The sequence below is a fragment of the Saccostrea cucullata genome, unplaced genomic scaffold, assembly GCF_032062105.1.
Source record: "Saccostrea cucullata isolate Sc308-1 unplaced genomic scaffold, CSIRO_AGI_Scuc_v1 ctg910, whole genome shotgun sequence".
NCBI classification, from domain to species: Eukaryota; Metazoa; Mollusca; class Bivalvia; order Ostreida; family Ostreidae; genus Saccostrea; species Saccostrea cuccullata.
Window position 1 is genome coordinate 101125 of NW_026940774.1, and position 22924 is coordinate 124048.

Genomic DNA, 22924 nt, shown 5'->3' on the forward strand with positions numbered 1-22924 from the left:
TATTTTATCCTTTTGTGTTTATCTGACACATTGTATAAGCGGAATGTCACTTCACAATTTTTTTTATCATAGCTAGGTTTAAAAATTAAGATCTACACATGTAGTCTTACAGTTACTGTGTATTATCATTTCCTTTCATACATATTTATCGTTTGTTTTAGCACAAAAAAAGTCAATGACAAATTGTAAATTTACATCATTTCAAGCAGTTTTTCACCACGTGATCTCTGCATTATGTCGTCTGCCGTTATTTCCTGAACTGCAAACGGCACACTCTTCCATTTCTTCTTAACGTCTCGTCTCCCCATGCTGTCCTCCATTAGAAGGCTTTCAATTTTAAGGATAGGAAACTGGGCATTTCTATAAATAGAAACATTCCCAAGGTCAGATCCACAAGATTTACAGAGGAGTTTGCCGACGGCGCATTTTAAATCGTCGTCTTGGAACTGTGGCCGAGGAAGACGTTGGCCAACAACTCGCTCTTTGATGTCGTCACAAATACAAGCGTGATGGGCGTTTTGGATTTTTCTGACCTCATTCGACATGCATACATACTGGCTGCATTTTTGACACCTGTAAAATTAAAAGGTAAGAACAATTAGTGTTACTTGTATATATGTACTAAAACAGCACCAAATGCATCTTGGCAATCTGCATGTATAGACTACATCAAAACTTACTGAAAAAGATTTTAACTGAAAATTCTGTTCCTCATACTTACCGTAATACATACTGTCCTTGGCGCACAACTATCCCTTCCTTATTTTTTGCAGCAAGGTCACGCTCTGTTTTGGCCTTCCTCTGTATATCCAGGATAGTTTTCAGGCAGCCTCTTGGGTCGGTTTTGAATCTCTGCCTCAGCATCTCGATGGCACGATTCATCATTGCTTCTCTGATCATGTTCAATTCTTCTCTTTCAGCGGTTTTGTCTCCTTGTGTGGCTACCACAAAGTACTTCCCATTTTCCCGCCTTCCTCTCCCTTTAACATACATTTATATCTAATGTAAGTCAAATGCATAAGGTACTGGATAAGTTGTTATTTCAGTATGTAATATGTTCATGTTTCTTTGAAAGTGATTGAAGTTAATTCACTCCTTGGCCAACAAAATTTATTTTATAATCGTCTTTCCACTACAGTGTACAGATTTCACTCATTCAAAAATATTTATTGTATAATTTTTTTTTATAGTTTACGATTGAAGAGAAACATTTAAAATAATCAACCATTAAAAACTTTCATTTTAAAAAGTAAATCACACTTACCCCTTGCCTGGACCATAGCTATCTCATTACTGACGTAAGAATATCGGATCACAAGATTACATTTCTGGATGTCCAATCCTTCCTCTGCAACTGATGTGGCGATGACAATTTTATGTCGCCCCTCCTTGAACAACGTTAGCGCGTCAATTTGCTGTACTTTTGTCATTCCTAAGGTAAAAATGTCTTTCGTTTAATAAAAGGCTCTCAAAAATGCTTTTCATGACGTATTGATCTATAATTACATGAATTGAATTGATTTCTTTCATCTATAGCTAAAAGTAGTTGAACTTTATGATCAACTCTCAAGTCTCATTTTTCATGGAAGCAAAGGCTTTTGTTACCTCCTGCACTGCTTTTAGCCTGAGCCCCAGTAAACATGACCGGCTTAAGTGATCTCAAATCATCTGTTTCCTCCATCCAGCGGTAAATTGCCTTTACCAGATCACGTGTTCTTACAAAAATTATTCCGCGGCTGTCTGCGTCAACATGAAATGCTTTCAGGATCAGTTTTCGTAGTTCCAGCAATTTTGGATTGTTGTGGTTTGGATCATATGTGCATGTCTGCAAGAACCCCTCGCTCTCTGAATTGAATAAATTATTAAGGTGAAAATTAGTGCTGTTTTTTTTCCTCTCATGAATTAATTAGTTAAATGAAAGACATAATATCTCACTTTCAAAGAAAGATTTCAGCTTGTTGTCAGTTTCATCTGGTTTTTGATGTTCTCCCCATCTCTTTAATTCATCTCTGATGAAAGCTAGAGAATCTGAAGCCCGCGCATCGTTGTATATGATCAACGATTTGTTGTACATCTGTCAAATATATTTTGGCATTTATTCCATTGCACAAAAACTGTAAAATACATGTTAAAAATAAATCAAATTACATTGTTCTACAATTTAGAGATTACCCACATCAAGATAAACTCGGCAGGTATGAATAAACCTTCTGGCTTTCTCGTTGACTATCTTTGCCTCTTCTTTCCAAAGTCTGCTGAGCCATTGTGTATACTGGTCGTTGCCGCTCTCAACTGGTGGCTTTAGAACACTCTGATCTGTAACCTCTTTTGCCTCTAAAAATAAACAATGCTTTGAATTCTTCCAATATTGATGACCACAGATTTTTTTTAACCGAACCAATTCCCAGAAAGTATGGAATGATTATCTCAAAAATATGAAGTTTACATATCATTGTTAATGTATCTAAGATATATAATAATCTTACGGTGAGAGTTGATCATCCATTTATGAATAACTTTCATGATACCATCAATGGTTTTCCCAAATTCATTTTTCGTTCTTCCAGGAGTTTTTACAACATCTGGAAAAAAAATAATAAATAAACACTGATTTTTTTTTGTTAGAATCTGGCATGTTAAGTTTCAGACATAAAACTTTTGGATCAATGTTAAACACATTTATACCGTGAGTGAAGCTCTTTCTCTTTCTCGAGCACATTGTTTTCGGGTATAAATAATGGGTTCTGTTACTAATACTTAGAGACTTTGTTGTATAAAAAGTATTAGAGGGATTTTGATCGAACCTTGATCTGGGATATTAACATGCTGTGCTAGCTCTGCCTTGTAGTCTTCAACAACACATAATTCCTCCGCGTCCATATTTGCCATCATGCTGAAGATCCATTCCATGGCCTTCTCCGTGTTCTTTGCCTTACCCACACCAACGGATGCAGTCAGACCAACAATCTTTGCAAAAATAAAAATACCCGTATAATATACACGCACACACTAAATGCAGCAAGACTAAATTTCCTAAATTGTGTTTGGTGATCATGAAGAGTGCAAACTAAAGACGAATATGACCAAGAGTTAAAGTCCGTCCTCGGATTTTTTTTCTGATTTTTTTCTTTAATTTTTAATTTAAGATTCATTCTTCTATATGAACGGTTTACAAACCTGAGGAAGCTGCCTGTGTCTGTCCTCTAGTTTTAGGTCTAAATAATGCGCCATTATTTGATTATAAGGATGTTTAGCATGTGAATGATGACACTCATCAAAGACAATCAGAGTAAAGTCTTCAATTTTTACATCACCGACCGCCAAAGCATTGACTAAGATCTGGGCTGTTATGACGAGAATATCCTTTCTGGTGAATGCAAATAAAAAAACAAATTCTACTCATCGACATTTATTTTGTTTTACATAATTATCAAATAAAAAAGGCAAGAGATTAGAAATATATGTATAAGATTTCCCTACTTTTGAACCCAGCATGACAAGTTTTGAAGACTCTCCTCTCTCTGTTTCTCTCCTGTTATGACCTTGATTTTGCAACCCAAAAACTCTTTGCAAACTTTTCCTTGTTGTTCTGCCAGAGCGCTTTGCTCAACAAGAAAGGCGACCTTTGGAAAATCCATTCGCCTGCGTTTTTCTCTGTGATTCTGAAAGTACATGCATGCAACAAGTCATTAATTCTTTCTGGGTCGGATATACTAAAAAATAATTTCATCCGCAAGATAGCTATTTACCTGTATGATTTTCATTGCAACATGAGTTTTTCCACTTCCAGTTGGAGCAACAATAATGCAGTTTTTGTCTTGAAGAGCCGCTCTTGCCAACTCCATCTGATAGTTCCGCAAGTTTAGTGGTTTTGCAGCGACTGTATCTTCATCCGAACTGTCGTTGTTTTCGTCAACTGACCGAGTTTCTGTAAACCAAATGGATTCCAATGGAAGTAATAGGCAGAGATGAAAATTTTATATACCATAACGGTAATGATAAACTTGGATGAAAATCGTGTTCTGTAATTTCTAGTATGTTATTCAAGATTTTTTTAATAACGAGATTTCATTTTATGCAATTTAAATTAAAATATTCTGAACTTTATTTGCTATATCATGCACAAGTAGACATATTCAACTGATTGTATCAGAGGGATTTCCATGCATATGTAAGAGAATATTTTGGTTTTCAAAACATTACAGTTGTAGAAATAGTTTCGCTAAAATTATTGTGTAGATATTTTCTTGATTCTTTCTAGAATTTTCGTACCAATAGCAGGACATTCTGGTCCCACAATGTTAGGCTTAGAGCCACCTTCTCTTTGGATGTTCCTGTCGACACTGTTATCCATGCTTTCCAGTAGACGCTCTACAATCGAAGAATGAATACTGCTGTACTCCTGATTTCTGCTAGGTTGCTGAATGTCAAGATCAGTGTTTTGGTCACTTGATGAAACAGAGAGACCTCCACTGGCAACTGAAAGCTTCAAGTTCTCCAAAGACTTGTTGGTCTGTTTCTCCTTTTCAACTAATGAATTCATAGAATTTTTTTGATATTCAGCCTGTGCAACTTTTTTCGCATATGTAAGCTCGTCGTCAGAGTCGTCTTGCCTCATTGAAAATAAAGAGTTACAAGTATCCCCGAAAAGAGAACTTCCTCCAAGATCCAAGTGATCCGGAGGCGGAGTAGACTGATCACCAAGAGTGATTTGTGGCTCACCGGTGTCTGTAAAGGAAAAATTGGAATTCCTACTTACAGAAGATTTTATTTGAATAATTTGAATTCGTAATATTTAAAACAATTTTGGAAAAACGTTTATATTCCCTGTGATATTTTTAATTATATACAATTAGAGATTGTTTGCTCTCAAGAAAGTTTGCTGAGTCTAACCTGATAAATAGTTCTCTCGAATGGAGGATGAGCTCAGAAGATTGTTCGAATCATGGTCTGCAGAAATTTCTGGTGCCCTAATTAGAGACTGAACCTTGATGTTATTTCGCTGTTTCCAATCTAAGCATAAATGTAGTCGAATATCAGTTTCTTGCAAAATATCCCCAAAATGTCATCTATGCATAATGAAAACAAAACAGGAACTTACTATTATAGTAGTCGCTATCAATACTTTTGACGAGATCTGAATTCTTTCCGCAAAGGACATCCAGGAATTCATCGTACCAGTTTTGATGATGACGCCAAATTCGATCCAGTAATACATTTGTAGCACATATTTTACCCTGTGTGTTTTGTTCGGCCTGAATATTTTCTTTGTCCATGTCATTTATCACATGTCTACTACATAAGTCTGGAACGATATCAGAAGGGTCGATTTTTTGGATGAATTTTACATTGTGTTCCATTAGAAGTTTTCTGTATTTGACAAATACATCTCTCGGTACTTCCCCGCCTTTCAGTGCCTTTGCTACATAATGGTACTCTACAGAATGAAAGTAATAAATTGACTTTTTTAAAGATGGAAAGTATATTTATTAACAAGCAAATTGTAAGACTTTGTTGTTTTTCTGAATATGTATTATACATTGAATTCGTTTTCAAAAAATATACACACTGAAGAAACAATTTTATAAAGAAATTGCTTCTCAAACACCAGCCTAATAGTCTCGCATACACGTAACCAATAAACTTTACAGGTTCTTATATTGCAGCACTGGACGAACCATTGTTTTCTAAAGCGTCTACAAACTTCTCCCATTTCTTTGGATGGCCACTCAATTCCAGATGATTAAGAAGACAGTCCATAGAGGCAATGTCACCTTGGTTTCTGTTTATTTGACGGACTTCTTGCCGAGCAACTAAATGGGAAATGCATTCTTCAAATTATTGTAGGTATATAGACAGATGACCACGTTCATAATTCAAATACAAATCATATATTTTCCTAGCTCTCACCTGAATTATTAAATCAATTCAAGATTCAATAAAGCTTTCTTTTAACCCATTGACGTCTACTTCTTTGTAAAATTTTAAAATTTTCGAATTTTTCTCTTAAACTGCTAAGTGTTATCAAAAAGAAAATTCTTAGGTAAAAGAGAGTAAATTTAAGCACCATGTCCTCTTACAAGTGGAGACATTCTTAAATATGCAAGCGTTGCACAGATTGAAGTTTGTTCAGAACAAGGACCCTGTGGCTAGAGAAATTCAGGGGCAAAATCAATATTTTTACAAGTCGTACATGTAGAATTTTTACAAAATTTCTTTAAGTGTGTAAATACTACGAACATCTGGAGAGTCATGTTTTTTTTTTTCAACCATAGTTAATGTGATTCCAAAGTTTGGAGTAAAATTTTACATACTAGTATGCATATATAATAGATAGATCTAATAGGACGAAGAAGCTTAATAATTTTTCAACTTAATTGAAGCACCCCCCATGTTCACAGTTGATAAGATTCAAATTCCATTTTTAAAAGTGACGGATATTGGAGATAGGAGGTGATCAATATCAGGTAATTTTCTTTTTTCAGAACAAGTAAAATTTTTCATGGGCCTTACAATTTCATTTAAGTAACAAGCAGAGAATAACAGAGCCGGGTGTAAATGTAACTTAGATGATTACAAAGCATTTTTATGATCACAGAGGAAACAAATGCGTTATCCAGGTTCAATCAAGGGTGTACGGGGATTTACCCCGGGTTGTATTCCATACAAATATTTTATTAACTGCATGCATACATACCGTCATCGATGACACCTTTTAGATGAGAAATTAACTCTCTTCCCTGGGCACATCTCACAACAAGAGGTCTGTACAAAGACACCAATTTAGGTATGTCTGGCGTGTCCAGTGTACATTTTATACTTGGCATCCCCGAGAGGGAGCTGTCTGGGCCGTTGTTTATGTCACCCATAGCTGTAATGTTCATCATGATAGAACATTCAATTCAATATAAATGTATTATATTTTATAAGCTCTTTCAATCAGTGCCAGATGCTTTAACAATGCAGTATTTCTTCTTCATATCTATATCGCTCACCCAAGTTTTGTTCTTATCGGCCTTTTCAGTTACTGTGTTATTATATAATTCCTTAGAACAGCATCAAGGTAGCAATTAGCTAAGTTGTTTTTCCAAAAATCTGTTTTTTATAAAGATAAATTTATATTGTTGGTAAAAATAGATACAATACAAAATCGCAATTAAATCAGCTGATTATTTCAGGTCAGATTGGGTCAAACCTCGATCAGTCTCTTTGACCACAGGAGTTCGCGACTCACACCGACATCAATCTAATGGATTTTGTATAGTATACTTACCTCTTTCGCATTTGTTTCTTCTGGTTAATTGTCATCAATACATTAACTTTCGTTTCTTTTTCCAAGGATAGCTAATATTAGATTTGTTTGCATTGTATCTATTTTTATGCATAGGGGTTTTCCAGCTTTGGGGTTTTATCTAAAATCTGGATTGGAACATCAACATTTGCGCCAAATAATGCTTTATCTTTGGTAATCTTTCATAAAAATAAATAATTATGCTTCCGTAAACAAAGTCTCGGGGGTATATACCGTTTTAGCCTGTCCGTCTGTTTGTACGCAAAAACTTTAACCTTGCCTATAATTTTTCAGTGGGTGGGGCAATGGCTTTCATATTTCACAGGTGTATTCCTATTTCAAGACATTTCTTTGGGTACCATTAAATTTGACCGTTTAACCTTGACCTTGGAGTTTGACCCATTATAACAAAAAAAACCCCCAAAACATTTATTTACTTTAGCCATATTTTTTAAATGGTTGGTGCCAGGGACTTTCGAATTCATACTTCTCATATGTACTTTGTGTGGCAAGACCTCTCCTAGAATACGAACAACTTTGACCTTGACCTCGGTAGATTGACCAACCTACCTTGGCCATTACTTTTGAACGTTTAAAGCAAGGGCTTTCATATTTCACATGTGTAATTCTTGTGACAAGACCTTTTTTTGTAAAAACCAACAACTATGACCCTTTGACCTTGATCTAAGAGTTTGACCTACTTTTAAAAAAACTTTAACCTTGGTCATAAATTTTGAAAAGGTGGTGCTAAGGCTTTCATATTTCACATTTGTTTTTCTTGTGAAAATTCCTTACTTTGAGTACCAACATATTTGATTATCATTTACATTTGAGAAAGTTTTACCTTCGCTATGTTGCCATATGGGGACATAAGTGTTTCACAAACATATCTTGTTTATAGGTTTTTTTTCTTGCCCAAAAATGTCATAATCTTTATTTTAAGAACTTTGAAGTGTATTTAAAGAAGATTCAAAATTTTATTTATTTTACATTTCAACATCCAGAAGACAAGCCCCTATGGTTTTTACATACCTCTGTCAACGTTTGCTATAATATTCAAGGAAAATTTGTAACTGATGAAAATTTCATTAACACTCGATTTTATTTTTATGCGCCCGGATCGATAAATCCGAGGCGTATATTGTTTTTGTCCTGTCTGTTTGTTTGTCAGTTGTCAACTTTAACCTTCGCCATAACTTTTGAACCATGAAAGATAGAGACTTCATATTTGATATGCTTACTCCACCAATGACGCTCTTTCAAATGACACCAAAGTCAATTACCTTGTGACCTTGACTGACCTATATGCTAAAAATAGATTTTACAAAATTTTCGCCATAACTTTTGAACCATGAGAGATAGAGACTTCATATTTGGTGTGCATACTCCACTATTGAAGTTCTTCAAATGACACCAAGGTCAATGACCTTGTGATCTTGACTTTCACTTATCTGCTGAAAAGAGTTTTTTTTAAATGCGCATAGTGTTTCAGGTTTTGTTGGTTCTAAAATTGTCCATAAGAAAATAATAATGTATATTTAGGAGCTCCTCAAACACATCTTGTTTCTTATTAGAAAACTGGATTTTTAAAAATTAATTATTCTTAAAATTTTTTTAATGAAGTTTTCAATTTGGTGTAGTATAGTTCCCCCAAAACTTTTGGAATACATGTAAATTGTCTTGACAGATAATGAATTTAAAATAGATTTGACTGGCTGAGAAGTTGGTAGCACAGTACCCAAATGTACATGTGTATTCAATTCAAATAGAAGGGCCTCAAGGTAAAAAAAAACATGCAGTTAATACAGACATAAGAAGTTTGATTTTTATATATATTCTCTTTATTTCACATTTTTTTCATAGCTGTAAACACTAAAATAAAATTACTTACACATATGCACATGTATATATAAAATGACAATAAAATGTTTCTTTGAATTTTTATACTTTATATAAGGATACTCAAAATCTTTTCAAAAGATATTATGGATATGATCACTTTCTTGCCACCCTGCCTCTTGTTCCAAACTCTCATCATCTTTCGTAAGAGTTTTAAATCGAACACCACTAAGGATTGCCAAGAACAACAAAACAGCACAGATCACAAAGATCATTTGATTTCCATGTCGGAACACATCTTCATGAAGAAGTAACAACACTGCACAGGCAATCAGATTAATCGGAACACGGAACCAATTCATAATGCTCCAACGATGAGTGTCTGGAATGATTCTAGAACGCAGGAATCCCATAGCGGGAAAATAGATGCCTACAGCGATTTCAAACACCACAAAAGCAGAAAAGGACAGACTGTAGTCGAGAGTACCGGGGTGAGTGGAATAAATCAACAATAAATTAGCAAGGAGGGCTATTGAGATGGATGTCATGAGTAAAACTGTTGTGGACATTTTCTTCCGCAAGGACATCACTTGGAAGAATGCTTGTCCTGTCAATATGCTTATCATAAATGTTGAAAAGACAACACCTAACATAGGTTTTGTTGGTTCTAAAATGGGTGTCCATAAGAAAATAATAATGTATATGACACTCTCAAAAAGAGATTCGATGGCTCCTAGCATAAATATTTTTTCCTCAGTCACAATGCTTTTAAAACCTTCACCACATAACTTTCGAAATTTGATTGTATGTCCACTGTAGTTCTCATTCCAGGTGTACATAACAACCACACCAGCAATTATCAGGAATGGTATTGCCAATATGTATGGAGCTACAGGCCCAAATCCCATCCAGTCGCAGAGAACATTAGTTGTAAATCCGGCCAAAATGGCCATCAATCCATTCCAAAAAGATGCTTTAGCAAATGTCACTGCAATCCATTCTTTAGGAAAATCATGTGTCTCCACATGTTCATGCACATACCATGCTTCAAAGGCTGAGAATAAAACTGATGTGGCTATTCCACCTAGAATTCTCCCAATCAAAAGGATTCCATAACTCCTTGACAGCTTCAGTATACAGGAAACAGAATACAGAACTGTGAATGACATGCATAACTTCTTTCGACCAAACTGGTCTGCAGCAATGGGTGTCCAAGTTCCCAGTAAAACAGTGGAAGCAAATCCAAACACGTATAAAATGGCAATTTGTTCCTCTTGAAAACCATAGTGGTGGTACAACTTATAAAGGTAGGGACCTTGTAACCAGTCTGCAAACATTGCCATCAAGTAGGCTGCAAAATAGCCACGCTGAAACTTGATAAACATTGGATTGTTTCCAATGGATGCATCTCTGCGCAGCCTATGGGCCACATATTGGAAGGCAGCACACACAACTGCGAGGAGAATTAAGGTGAAGTATACGATTGGTCCAATCATGGTGCTAAATTGTTATCATATCATCATCTAGAAAGAAATCAAAAACAATCATGATAAGAAACGATTCAACTAAATCTTAAAAAATGTTTTAGTTCACTAATCTTGTAGAAAAGAAAGTATACTCAGGTACCTTACTGCAGACAATTGCAATACATGTATTTTTTTTAAAATTGTAGATTTTAATTATGGAACCCTTTACAGGATCTAAATGAAAATTTAACTAGATATTGTAAAAGGTTCTATAATTAAAAGTTTGTATGAAATATGTTTGGATCAATAAAATCCATTTAGCAAAGAATTTTTGGTTCATAATATAAGTCATTTCATGGATAGTCCGTTCACCATATTAAATTCTTGTTGGGTACCCCAATCAACATATATCCTTAACACGCTTTTGTAAATATTTTATATCAACATTATCATTGAATTTTTTTGGAATTTATTAATTTAATAATTACATTTCATTTCCATCAGTATTTGAATTTTTTTCAAAGAATTAATTGGTTTAATGGCTGTTTATTTAGTACTAACTGTAAAGCTGAATGTTACATTTTCTATGTTCGTTAGTTTTTTAAAGGTTTTTGATTGTATAATATTTCTGTTTTGAAAATAAATAAGGCAATCAAGATTGACCTAATTTAATAAAACATTACTTATAATTTAACAAGTATCAAATTGATTACTTTGCAATTTTTATTTATTTCTTCATCTATACTGAATATTCATATATATAATAAATTACAATTTTTAACAAATATCAAGAAATCCAATAAAAGGAAAGGAATTGAATTACTAAAGACTAACCAAGAACATATAATTTAGACATGTCTTGGTCTTTGAGAGAAAAAAAGTTTTAGAGCACAATCTGGGCAAAATGAGAATCAAAGCAAACAGTGTCAAGGGCAAACTCATTTTAGGGTGAAAAAATTTAGTAACTTACATTTGTTAATATATGATATTTTCCCAGTTTCAACTAAATGTCGCTATTTTTCCCAAATGGAATCCATAAGCCATCACTTTCAAGACCTAAAGAATCCCTGTTGTTTTATCATTGAAATATTTCTATGTGTTCTGTTCAATATTCCAAAAACTTATCACAAAATTATCAGTTCCAGTCCAAAGACTATTTCTAGTATAGTAGTGTTGCAAAATCAGACCGAATTTACAATCAATTATCAAATTGAATCGGTAGCATACAATCAGTTATATGACTGATAATTTTGAACTTTATTTCAAACAAATTAAGTGAACCATGAAATTGTCAGATATTCTTGGAAATAAAAAACAATATTTCAATACAAATTTAGCTGTCATATTTATTTATTAATATTTATTTATCTTTATTTATTTCTTTCTTTTTATTTATTTATTTTTTATTTCATATATTGACACATAATAAAGTTTTCAGTTTAAAACAATAACTTTCGCTTTCAATAAATGCCTCAATATTAGGGTCAAACATCCCCAGAGAGGTGTGGCATTTACAGGGGACACCCAAAATAGCTGCCTTGAATGTGGGTTGTTACAACCCGATTCCTTGTTCGACCCACGTGGTTTTGACCCGAGTGGTTTTGTTCTGAAGCAATATTAATTAACAATTATTTCGATAGTTTAATTTTTTTGGGTCTAGTTCAAATCATTCAGATTTTTTTAACGACCATAATGTTTGTAATTAAAAATATTGATGTTTATTTAAGTTGGAAAAACCTACACTGTTTATACAGTACGTGAACATGGTGCGCATTTGAAGAAGTATTTTATCTTCAAAATTACAAATAAATAATTATTATATTTCAAATTAAATTAATTACATCCTTGTCCTAAAAGCGTTAAGAAAAAAACTTTACTATTGACTTCAATGTTGACATTGAACCAATTATTGACACGTATCCCTCCCTGAAGCCATAGTCTAGGTAATCGATGTACAGCTACCTAGTATCCATGTGTATGCCTTATAGTGTGAACCTCTCTATTTACCTGTATGTATATATAAGCAGGTCGAAACCACTCTAGTCGTTACCATGCGGGTCGAACACGGAATCGGGTCATAACCACTCGACACCGCTGCCTTGTGTTGAAAAACAAAGTTAAAAAAATTGTGGAGGGAATTGCTAAATGATATAATAATGATCATATTTATGGTGAATGTTGTCTAGGTTGAAATACAAGTATTTCATATCTCAAATAAAGTTACAATATAATAATTATTATTCTTTGTAAAAACTGAATCAGTTGATTAATCCAACAAAGATTTGGCAGGAAAAAAATCCACACGAGTACAAAGTGAATGGGTCCCATTTTTAGAAAAAGAGGAACATCTTTTAAAAATATTCAAAGAAAAACCATTTTGTTTCAAAATACATTCTGAAAAAAAAAAATAGCGACTATCTATTTTATGAATTTTCTATCGATTGTCGCCGAAATTCTGTCCTCCGTGACAATTTTTCGATAGTCAGCCACTATCGTAACTACACTATAGTATAATATAGTATATTATTATATGATTAAATAATTTCCATCTCTCTGATTGGCTGAGATCCAACTATGTTAGAAAAATACTACGTTGTATTGACCTGCACGTGATGTTCCAGGTGAATACAAGGATTTATTTCCTCTACATTGGTCTAAAAATAGATCGGGAAATTCCAAATTAATACAAATTGTTTTTGAAAGCTATTTAAACGACTATAACTTTTTTTCCATGTGAACAAAACGTAAGCGAATATATATTTTTGGGTGAAGGTGGTAAGAGGGAATGCAGGAACCCCCGTCCAACACTTTTACTGAACAACAATTTTTACTTTTTGGCGGTCAGTTTTCCCTGATTATACCCCTTTCTTTCAAAGTCTATCCTATAAAAAAGACTGACATCATATTTTTTTTCATGGCAACTAAAATTGTTAAAAACATTTCAAATTGATACGACTGGTAAGATTTATTTACAATTTAATTCTGCTTCTCTCTTGTATTTGACTAGGACTTAATTAAATGCAAACAAGTAATGAGCTGTATCATTTTATCAGTTAATCATATAATAAAACTAAAACAATTATTGCTGTTTTTGAGGTCAATACAATGATTTAGCCATCTCTGAAGTACAATATTCACCTCGCCCTTCGGGCTCGGTGAATATTGTACTCCTCAGATGGCTAAATCATTGTATTGACCTCAAAAAACAGCAATAATTGTATAATAATTTATGCAAAATTGTTTATTTACGTAGTAATAAGTAATCATTGTTTGACCAAAATTTTGTTGCATTCCTCATCAGTATGACTGCATGTAGCAAAAGTTGGTAAAAATACTTTATAGCTACTTTGGGTAGGTTTATATACCTACGTAGCTATTAATAGCTCCGTACGTAGAAATAGTCTTTGGACTGGACCTGATTATGAATCAAAGAAGATAACAAAATCTACTCGAAATATGTCCATCAATGATCAAGTTCAACAGGTTCAATTCTAAGGAAAGTTTAACCATGTGTCTTATGATGTAGAGATATTTCTAATATATGTGCTGTAAATATCATTTATACATGGTTGTTTATCTTATAGGTCTGTTTGAGATAAAAAATTTATTCGCAATTTTTAGAGGTAATAGGTTTAGATTTTTTGGACACGTATCATCTACCGAGAAGTAGAAATTTACAAAAATATGGAGTCTATATAGTCTTTGTTCATATTTTTTCTGATTATTCAGTGATAACAAAGTAATATTACCATTTAATAAGCTTGAACTGTTATGGCAAACCTATCAAATCCTGCTTCTCAGCCGCAGTCTTTGCTTGTCAACTTGTCCACTGTTTTGATGAGCTGTACTGTTGGATTATCGATCCCGATTTAAATGCTTTTTGTGCTTATTGTTGCGGAAGAAAAACTTGCTTTCATATTTTCTGGAATATGAAAACTACTTTAAATTACAAAATAAAATTAATTTATCTACAAATATTTAGAAATGAGCAATATTTTGAGTTGTCACCAATAATATTTTTAATCGGGCTCACACTGAAATTGAAAGTAGAAATCGAAAAAGGGAAAAGTACAGAAGCACGTTTTTCAAAAATTGTTGTTGACAACATTTACAAAATGGAAACAGTACGTTTACCACAGAAGAAGTACTACAGACAAAGAGCTCATGCAAATCCCATGACAGACCACAGTTTTGATGTGTACGTTTTGTTTATATTGGCTCATATTTGAATTATTAGAACCATGAACAGAAATTAACAGGTCCAGTCCAAAGACTATTTCTACCTACGTAGCTATTAATAGCTACGTAGGAAGCCTACCAAAAGTAGCTAGTTTTACCTACTTTCTGCTTTACTTGCATTTTGCGGCTGAACGGCGCAATATGGTGAATACAATATTTCTTGATACAGTCACACTGATGATGGATATGACAAAAATTTGACCCGAAAATGATTACTTCGTAAATTAACTATTTTGAATAGAAATTCATGTAAAATTGAAGATTTTGGAAGTTATCATATTTTGGCCAAAATTTCGTCGTATTCATCATTAGTGTGACTGTATCAAAATATTATATGGTATTCACCATTTTGCGCCATTTGGTCTTTTGGTTACAAAATGCATATAATACAAAAAGTAGGTAAATATAGCTACTTTGGGTAGGTTTAAAAACCTATCTAGCTATTAATAGCGACGTAGGTAGAAATAGTCTTTGGACTGGACCTGACTAACAGATTAACATGTTTAAAATGTTTAATATCAACCTATCGTGTTATTTTCAAATGTTTGTCTCAGACATCATGGATGAAGATCGATATACTACTTAAAATGAATAGCTCCCTTGTCAAATGAAAATTATCATGCCATCAGTTGCATCAGCTGTTTCATTCACTGGAGCTGAAGGCTGAACCATGTTAACATGCTAGAGTCAAAGCTTACATGATACATGTAAACTTCACATTTTTTAAAAGATGATTTTTATTTTAATTTATTTTCTTCTCATGAACCAAAAAGTTAGTTTCAGCCAATCTTGGCAGAATGTTTCTTTGAGTATTGGAGATTCGATTTTTAATTATTGAGTCATATGATTCCTACTGAAAGGAGAGATAGAGAAGAAAAGACAAAATATAAATTAAAGTAGTGTCTTTATATAAAAATTGTCTCAAAAACTGCTGAGCCAGTAGAAATTGTAAATTATGTGAAAGTTTCCAGACATAGTCTTAATTAAAGTATGTTTGAATATTCATGGTCTGGGGAAGGGGGTGGAGGTGTCAATATATTATCATTTAAAGTATTAAATTGGAAAATAGAGGAGAAAAATTTTCAATTTTTTGTAAAGAACAGCAGGACCATAATTAGTGAAATTAATATACAAGCATTCTCTGGTTGTGCAGATTGAAATTAGTTCAATTTATGACTGTTGATAGGATGGGGTCACACAGGGTATGAAATTACTGTATACAGGGTCATTTTTGCCCCACTTTATTTTTGCTCTTTCAATTTTGCAGACAATTTTGCCCCATCTTGAATTCACCCAGTAACACTTTTATTTAAGAAATTTTACTCTATTCTTTAAATTCGCCCTGTTTCAAATTCACCCAACCAAGGTTAGGGTGAACAGTGAAAGGGGCGAAAATAATACAGCCAGGAGCGAAAATTTCCCTGTATACAGTATTATCTGGAACAAGTCAGTTGGAAAAATCTATAAAAAAAATTTCTAGCAAGAATTAGAACATGATAAGTAATTTCAATGTGTTTTGTTTGTTTGATTTTTGTAGGTCATGTAGTTTGTTAATTGACACTCTCTAACTGTATATCAGAATATTTTCTCTCATAAATAAACCTTTCAAGTTTCTTCCCAAAGAAATATGTGTAGCAGAATATTTTTTGGCTTAATGACAAGCCAAATTAGTTGAAAAAAAAGGAACTCAACATATAGCTGAACCAATCAGACTCTCCTTGCAATGACTACAGTTATAATCTTTTGTGTTAGTGAATTTTCACTGACTTACAGTCAAGTTACAGAAAATACACCAGCACCTCTACCCCAAAATATCTGCAGCCGTTTACAGTTTTTTTCTTAAAGAAATTTTATTTAACCTTAAAGTTTATTTGCAGCCCAGTGAAGCCAGAAGACATGGAGTGGAGTGAACATTACCCAGACTTCTTCAGTTCTGGTCAAAAGATCACAGAATGCAATCACAGAGTGCAGTTTGCAGACATTGGCTGTGGTTATGGAGGCTTGTTAGGTAACAGTACAGTTGACCTTTACTTAAAAATCACAATTATCTACACCATTTTCACAAAAAAATGAAGAAAATTGTAGGTATATATTATTAATATAAACTAGGGCAACTCTCATGAAGTTCTACAGAGTAAAATGCTTTCATGAGATTGACTTTCTTTGAGAATGGTGTAAACCAACAATTATTCATGTAATCTTTTATTCGTGATTCGTCAGTTACAATTCAATCCGCGACGATTAATTTCCATAACTGAGGAAACATTCTATACAAGTGCTTAGCAGAATGAATTGTTCGCAATGTTTAATATTTGCAAATGAAAGTAGATCGCTGAACTCAGCTTGCAAGCATATAACCAATAAAAGTTGGTTTACAGTACTAGTTAAAGAAATGGGTAATTGAAAATGTCAACAGAAAGTACAATACGTAAAGTATATTCATGCTAAACATATGACAAAATCTGATCGGACCCCCCCCCCCCCAATTTATGCACTTCTTGTTTTAGTCCAACCATTTTTTCAATGCAGTGACATGTAAATAATGCTTAAAGGTAGCCCATTATTGCCAATCTCAGTTGTAAGAAAACAATTAAAACATTAAAACAAAGAGAAATATCTTCAAGACATATTATTTACGACAGGGAGGTTGATATACTTCAGTCAAGTTCATGTTTTTAAAGAAAAGTTGTCCTTATATAGGGTGAATTCACCATGCATCGGATACCCTTGTACTTCAACAAGTTCTAGCGATATCGCTACCGACGGAAAATTATCAAAATGGAGTTTAACATTTAGTTTGTGATTAAAATAACAATTTAGGGCACAATTATATGCCATTTATTGAGAAAAAATCGCCAAAAGTCGAGTTTTTAGAAAAAACTAAAAATTCACCATGGATCGGACATTGTTCACCATGCATCAGACAGACGGTATGGAGACCGGAAAAATATCATACCTTTATCACAGTGCTTTAAAATCCTTGATATGGATATATTTTCATCTTTTATCTTAGAAATAACCCTCAACTTTAATTTAATCGACGATATTATTGCACAAATATAGAACGATTGTCGAGACCTCACTCTGCCTTAGAAATGCTTTAAAATGCTTATAATGCCGTAAGTGGACTGGTTTGTAGAAATAAATTGTAACGTCATATATCGATAACTTGTATTTAGACTGAAAATATAAAGTTTTTATTTTCTTTTTCCGCAAAAAACAGCTGTCAGCTGAGTTCTGTATGAATTTGGTAGTGCTTACCTTTGCATCGAAAAGTGTCCGATGCATGGTTAATTTGTGTCCGATGTACGGTGAAAATAGCATACAAGTAAAAACAAGCTCTAATAGGAATTATACAATTATTGAAGTGAAATTTAATTATAATTCATGTGAAAACAAAAAGAAAGTCCGACTTTCCGTGGAAGTCGAATTTAAAAGAACGATAACTCTAAAAATTGCAAAATCACGAATTTCGGGTTATTCCCCTTTGATGATGTAAAATATGGTTCAAGGCCAATTTTTATCACAACATGATAAACACAATCGGTATCATTAAAAAATTTAAATCTTCGTCTTTATGACAGAAACAAATAAATGAACTTTTTGAAAGAGAGTTTATTGCCTAAAGTTGTCCGAAGCAAGGTATGATTCCGATGCATGGTGAACTCACCCTATATAATTCAATACCATCCTAAATGTATGCAAGGTATGTCATGTATTATAGAATAATTCACTGAGAAGGAAAATTCAGAAAATAAAATTTCTGATAAAAGCTTGTTACAAATTCACCTCTTGTAAAAGTGCAATTGAGATATCAATTACCAGCTTAAAATCTATGTTATTCAAATAATAAAAAATATAAGGAAATCATTTCATTGACAAGAAAATTGGAGAATTCTAAAAAATCATACAAGTTCTGAAATGAAAGTCTTGTATTGCATGCGTGTATCATCATTCCATCTCAATGTCAGATCTGACCCAAGGGCCGGTAATTGATATTGGTCAAGGACTTATAAATAGGAGAAGAGTAGAGAAAGTATATATACAAAATTATCTTGTACACAACTCACCAAGAATGACCAGAATTTACAATGATGTAGAAACATCAAGTGTAACAGAAATTGGATAGGTAGTCAAGTAGCTCAGCGGTGAAGCACTCACACAGTTAGTTGGCAGTCTCAGGTTCAAGTCCCAGTCTTGATGGACATTTTCCCCTCTCTGTTATATTGGATTCTCCATGACAAAACTGATGGGCTGCTTAGTAGAGTGTTAGTGAGGGAGTCTCCGTTAAGTTTTCAGGATGGAGAACCTCAAATAAAAGGAAGAAAGAGTGCACTGGGTGGGATGGGGTGGTGATAGCTTTAAAATATGCTACTGTATTAAAAATGCACTGATAATCCAACAAAACCCCGAGGAAGTACCAAGTTGCTCTGAGAAAACCCTGAGAGGCACTGAGGCTGCTACTGAGAGACTGAGGTAGTCCTGAGGGGCACTGAAGTTTTCACCATTGGCACTCAGGGAGTACTGAGGGATACTGAGGAGGTAGCTAATTGGTGGTACAGCACTGAATGATTAGTGGGAGGTCCCAGGTTTAGGGTCCCAGTTAGGCAAACATTTTCCTGGCTGTTATGGAAAATAGAATTTATTCACCCGTTAAGACACTAATGGGAAATTGGAGCCTTCTAATTCTCTACAATATTTCTTTTCAATGTATTTAATAATTTATACCTCTCATTTACAACAAAGTACATGTATTTATTTTATTGTTCTTTGTTAAATCACAAAATGAATATGAATAATGTACACATAGACTGGACATTATGGAGGAAAACAATTGATGAATAGTTAATGACGTCAGTAAAAAAATTGATTTCTTTACATTTTTCAGGATATATAAGCATGCAAAGGTAATTTGCTGTGATTTCCCACTGCAATTGAAACATTTTAAAAAGATTAATTGTTGTTGGTATAAATGGATGTGATGTTTACTTATGGAATGGCATTAATGCTTGTTTTCCGATTAGTCATAGCAAGCAATATTCTAATGGGTTTACTCAGTGTATTGAACTTATGCTGAAAATTGAGGAGCGACTTTGACTTTTTACATTAAATTGTGTTAAATTGATCACCTGGACTTGGGTTACAGTAACCGAGTCAGATGTAATTACCTTTGGTAATTTTTATTTGCTTGATCGATTTCAAACACTGAGAGCATTTTGTGTCAAACTAAGTGCTTGACATGTATTTTTGTGTCTTAATTGTGAAATCCTTTTAATAAAAAAGTAACAAAAAATTGTCTATGCTTTTCATGTGGTTTTGGAAGGCATTGAAATCTATATTTCAGTCTGACATATAAATGCAATGACCCATGTTTTAATTTTCTTTTGAAACATTAAAATGTAAAAAGCTCTAATATTAATATTCTAATTAAAGTTAGATGTCCCGCTATCACTTCGCAAATGATAGCGGATTTGGAACATCTTATTTTAATTGTATTGTAATTTAAGTGAAAAAAAAAACAAACAAAAATAGAATACACTTGTTTCTTAAACATGAATATGTTAAAGGATATATGATTTTGATATGATTAAACTTTTGACTTAAGGTATTCAATTTATAACGAAGGGATTTTGAATGATTTTAGATAGTTCTAAAATAGTTTAAAGCACATTGCTAGATAATGATAAAAGTGAAATGAACCAAATTCACAAGATTGATAACATGTAAGGAGACGGTCATTTTGCACATTAAAAGTTTTTGAAAAGTTATCTGCCCTGCCCCATGATGAATAGAAGAAAATTTTTGATTTCACAAAATTTCTGCAGTAAATAATTCATTTTACTTCAAACTTTTACAAAGAGGGAGTTTATGCATATTTTCACCAAGAGATTTGTTTGAAATTTTAATTACTTTTTACAATATTTTATAAAAACATGTGCTGCCCATAGACTTCAATGTAAAATTCAAGGTGATATTAAGTGGACAATGATCAAAATTTTGTAAATTCCTTTGATGGAGCACTTTTATTTGATAACATCTTCAAAATGCAACCATGATTAAAAATATCAGACAATTCATTTATTTAAGGTACAAAATATGTTCGTTATACATTGAATACCTTAAGATCTTTAACCAGGATTTATTCTCTTCACACTATCAATTTAGTGCTATTTTTTTCTGATTTCCTTGAAATGTTGAAGTAAATCATAAGGACAATTTTTTGGTTTTCACATGTTTCATGCAGTCTACCTTGCATGGTCACTTCTGGATGTTCTTTCATAAATCCTCACATTGATTGGATCAATATCAAAGCGATCATTAACATTTGATCTGATTTTGAAATATGTAGTTGATTATATAAATGTCCTATTTATCCTGCCTATCTGACAAATACTAGTAACATCTAGAGTGATTAGAATGGAGAATTTTTCGAGGACACAGATGAAGTCGATGTGGTTTATCCCTTCCATGTTTCTCAATTGCATTATATTTGGAACACAAGTTCAGGGAGCAATGTTTTCAGACAGTTCCTCTCTTTACCAAAACTTATTTGGGAATTATAATCCAGATTTACGCCCTCAGACGAATCTGTCAGAACCAACAAAAGTGGGCATTTATGTTTATTTAATATCACTGAACAATTTAGATGAAATATCCGGAATACTGTCAGTGGTAGCCGCCTTCAGACTGGAATGGAATGATTTTCGCCTTAAGTGGTCGCCGAGTACCTACGGAGGACTGGACAACTTGCCAATTCCTGTCAAAAAGATTTGGGCCCCAAGGCTGTTTCTGATAGACCCTGCTAATGAGATGGAAGCTATCGGAGATGGCGACTTTCTTGGAAGGATGTATTCTGATGGCACCATGTCATGGGTGCCAGGTGGACTACTTACTTCCCTTTGTAGCATTGATATGTTCAGGTTTCCGTTCGATACACAGGAATGCTCGCTTAATTTTATGCTCTGGGGATATATCCCTACAGAAGCTGTCTTGCATCCCTGGAATAATGTCACTAAAATAGACACTTCTTTCTACAACGAAAATGGCCAGTGGGATTTGAAGAAGACTCACGTGGCCCGGGCAGCTCTTGAACAACACCAGACTCTGGTACGAATCACATTGACTCTGCAAAGAAAGTCTCTGTATTTCATTCTCAACATGTTGGCTCCAATTCTTCTCCTATCCTTTCTGAATCCATTGGTATTTGTTTTACCTATGGATAGCGGAGAACGCATTTCCTATGCAATTACGATTTTCTTATCTTTTGCTGTATTTATGACTTTACTCAGTGACAACATGCCAAAATCATCAGAACCTATGGCTCTTCTGTCATACTTCTTGATTTTTACGATGTGTTTGAGCACACTCATGACTATTTTAACAATATTCACCATGTGTCTTCATTTAAAAGAACCAGAAGCAAAAGTTTCCAGAACATTGCTGAATGTTTTAAAACTTCTTCAACTCCGGTTTATATTTAATTGCTGTAAGAAGAAAAAATCAGGATCTGCTATGATTGGTGCAGAAAATGAAGTCAAAGATGTAGTGTTTGTGAAGACTTGTGTAGGGACTAATAAACTGGAAAACGGAGAAAGTAATGAATATGACAATGTTACGACTTATAAAAGTGTGGCGCGTTCCTATGATAGAGTATTAATGTACTACTTCTATTTCTTGACTTTCTTTTTCTGGATATCATACACTATTTCGGTTAGATTTTGATGGCAGTTTCCTAGAATTGTTGGAAGCTGTAAAACACAGACCTGTAATATATTCTCGTCGTATAGAATTCCTTTTAAAATACATTTCTTCTATGGTACATGTTGTGAATGAAATAAAATGAAATTTTTGAGATTTTTCTCACACATTAAATGTTACGTGGAAATGTTATTTTGTTCATACCGTCCTCGCAAAATGAAAATCTCTCTGTTTTAGTATATGGCATTCATCTTATTACTAATAAATGTGGATCCTTTGTAAAATTGTTAAAGGTCCCTTGCTCTATCTCCCAATACTCAATAACGTGTCCAATGTATCCGACTGACGTTTTAAGTACTAATTATTAGTATATTATTTATATACCGAATTG

At 33.5% G+C, this 22924-nt stretch overlaps 3 protein-coding genes across 4 annotated transcripts; 1 reads left to right on the top strand and 2 right to left on the bottom strand.

Moving 5' to 3' along the window:
• Nucleotides 1–45: 45 nt before the first annotated feature.
• LOC134256282 (antiviral innate immune response receptor RIG-I-like) lies at nt 46–7366 on the bottom strand. Of its 2 annotated transcripts, none has more exons than XM_062738941.1 (17): nt 7274–7366; nt 6698–6871; nt 5679–5813; nt 5102–5437; nt 4894–5013; nt 4273–4728; nt 3750–3928; nt 3481–3662; nt 3178–3367; nt 2805–2967; nt 2487–2582; nt 2177–2334; nt 1936–2074; nt 1606–1845; nt 1265–1432; nt 722–980; nt 46–573 (listed from the first exon to the last, which is right to left on the bottom strand). In XM_062738941.1, exons 2-17 carry the CDS (start codon nt 6867–6869, stop codon nt 192–194), a joined length of 3375 nt encoding a protein of 1124 aa, XP_062594925.1. In that variant the 5' UTR covers nt 6870–6871; nt 7274–7366; the 3' UTR covers nt 46–191. The 2 variants fall into 2 exon arrangements, with proteins under 2 accessions (XP_062594925.1, XP_062594926.1); XM_062738942.1 differs by lacking the exon at nt 7274–7366 and adding an exon at nt 6996–7088.
• Nucleotides 7367–9149: 1783 nt separating this feature from the next.
• Nucleotides 9150–14469, bottom strand: LOC134256275 (molybdate-anion transporter-like). Its single transcript, XM_062738931.1, has 2 exons — nt 14346–14469; nt 9150–10653 (listed from the first exon to the last, which is right to left on the bottom strand). The coding sequence occupies exon 2, from the start codon at nt 10624–10626 to the stop codon at nt 9265–9267; it is 1362 nt and encodes a 453-aa protein (XP_062594915.1). The 5' UTR covers nt 10627–10653; nt 14346–14469; the 3' UTR covers nt 9150–9264.
• Nucleotides 14470–14514: 45 nt separating this feature from the next.
• Nucleotides 14515–22577, top strand: LOC134256274 (acetylcholine receptor subunit alpha-like). Its single transcript, XM_062738930.1, has 3 exons — nt 14515–14794; nt 16713–16843; nt 21404–22577. Exons 1-3 carry the CDS (start codon nt 14526–14528, stop codon nt 22555–22557), a joined length of 1554 nt encoding a protein of 517 aa, XP_062594914.1. The 5' UTR covers nt 14515–14525; the 3' UTR covers nt 22558–22577.
• Nucleotides 22578–22924: the final 347 nt, after the last annotated feature.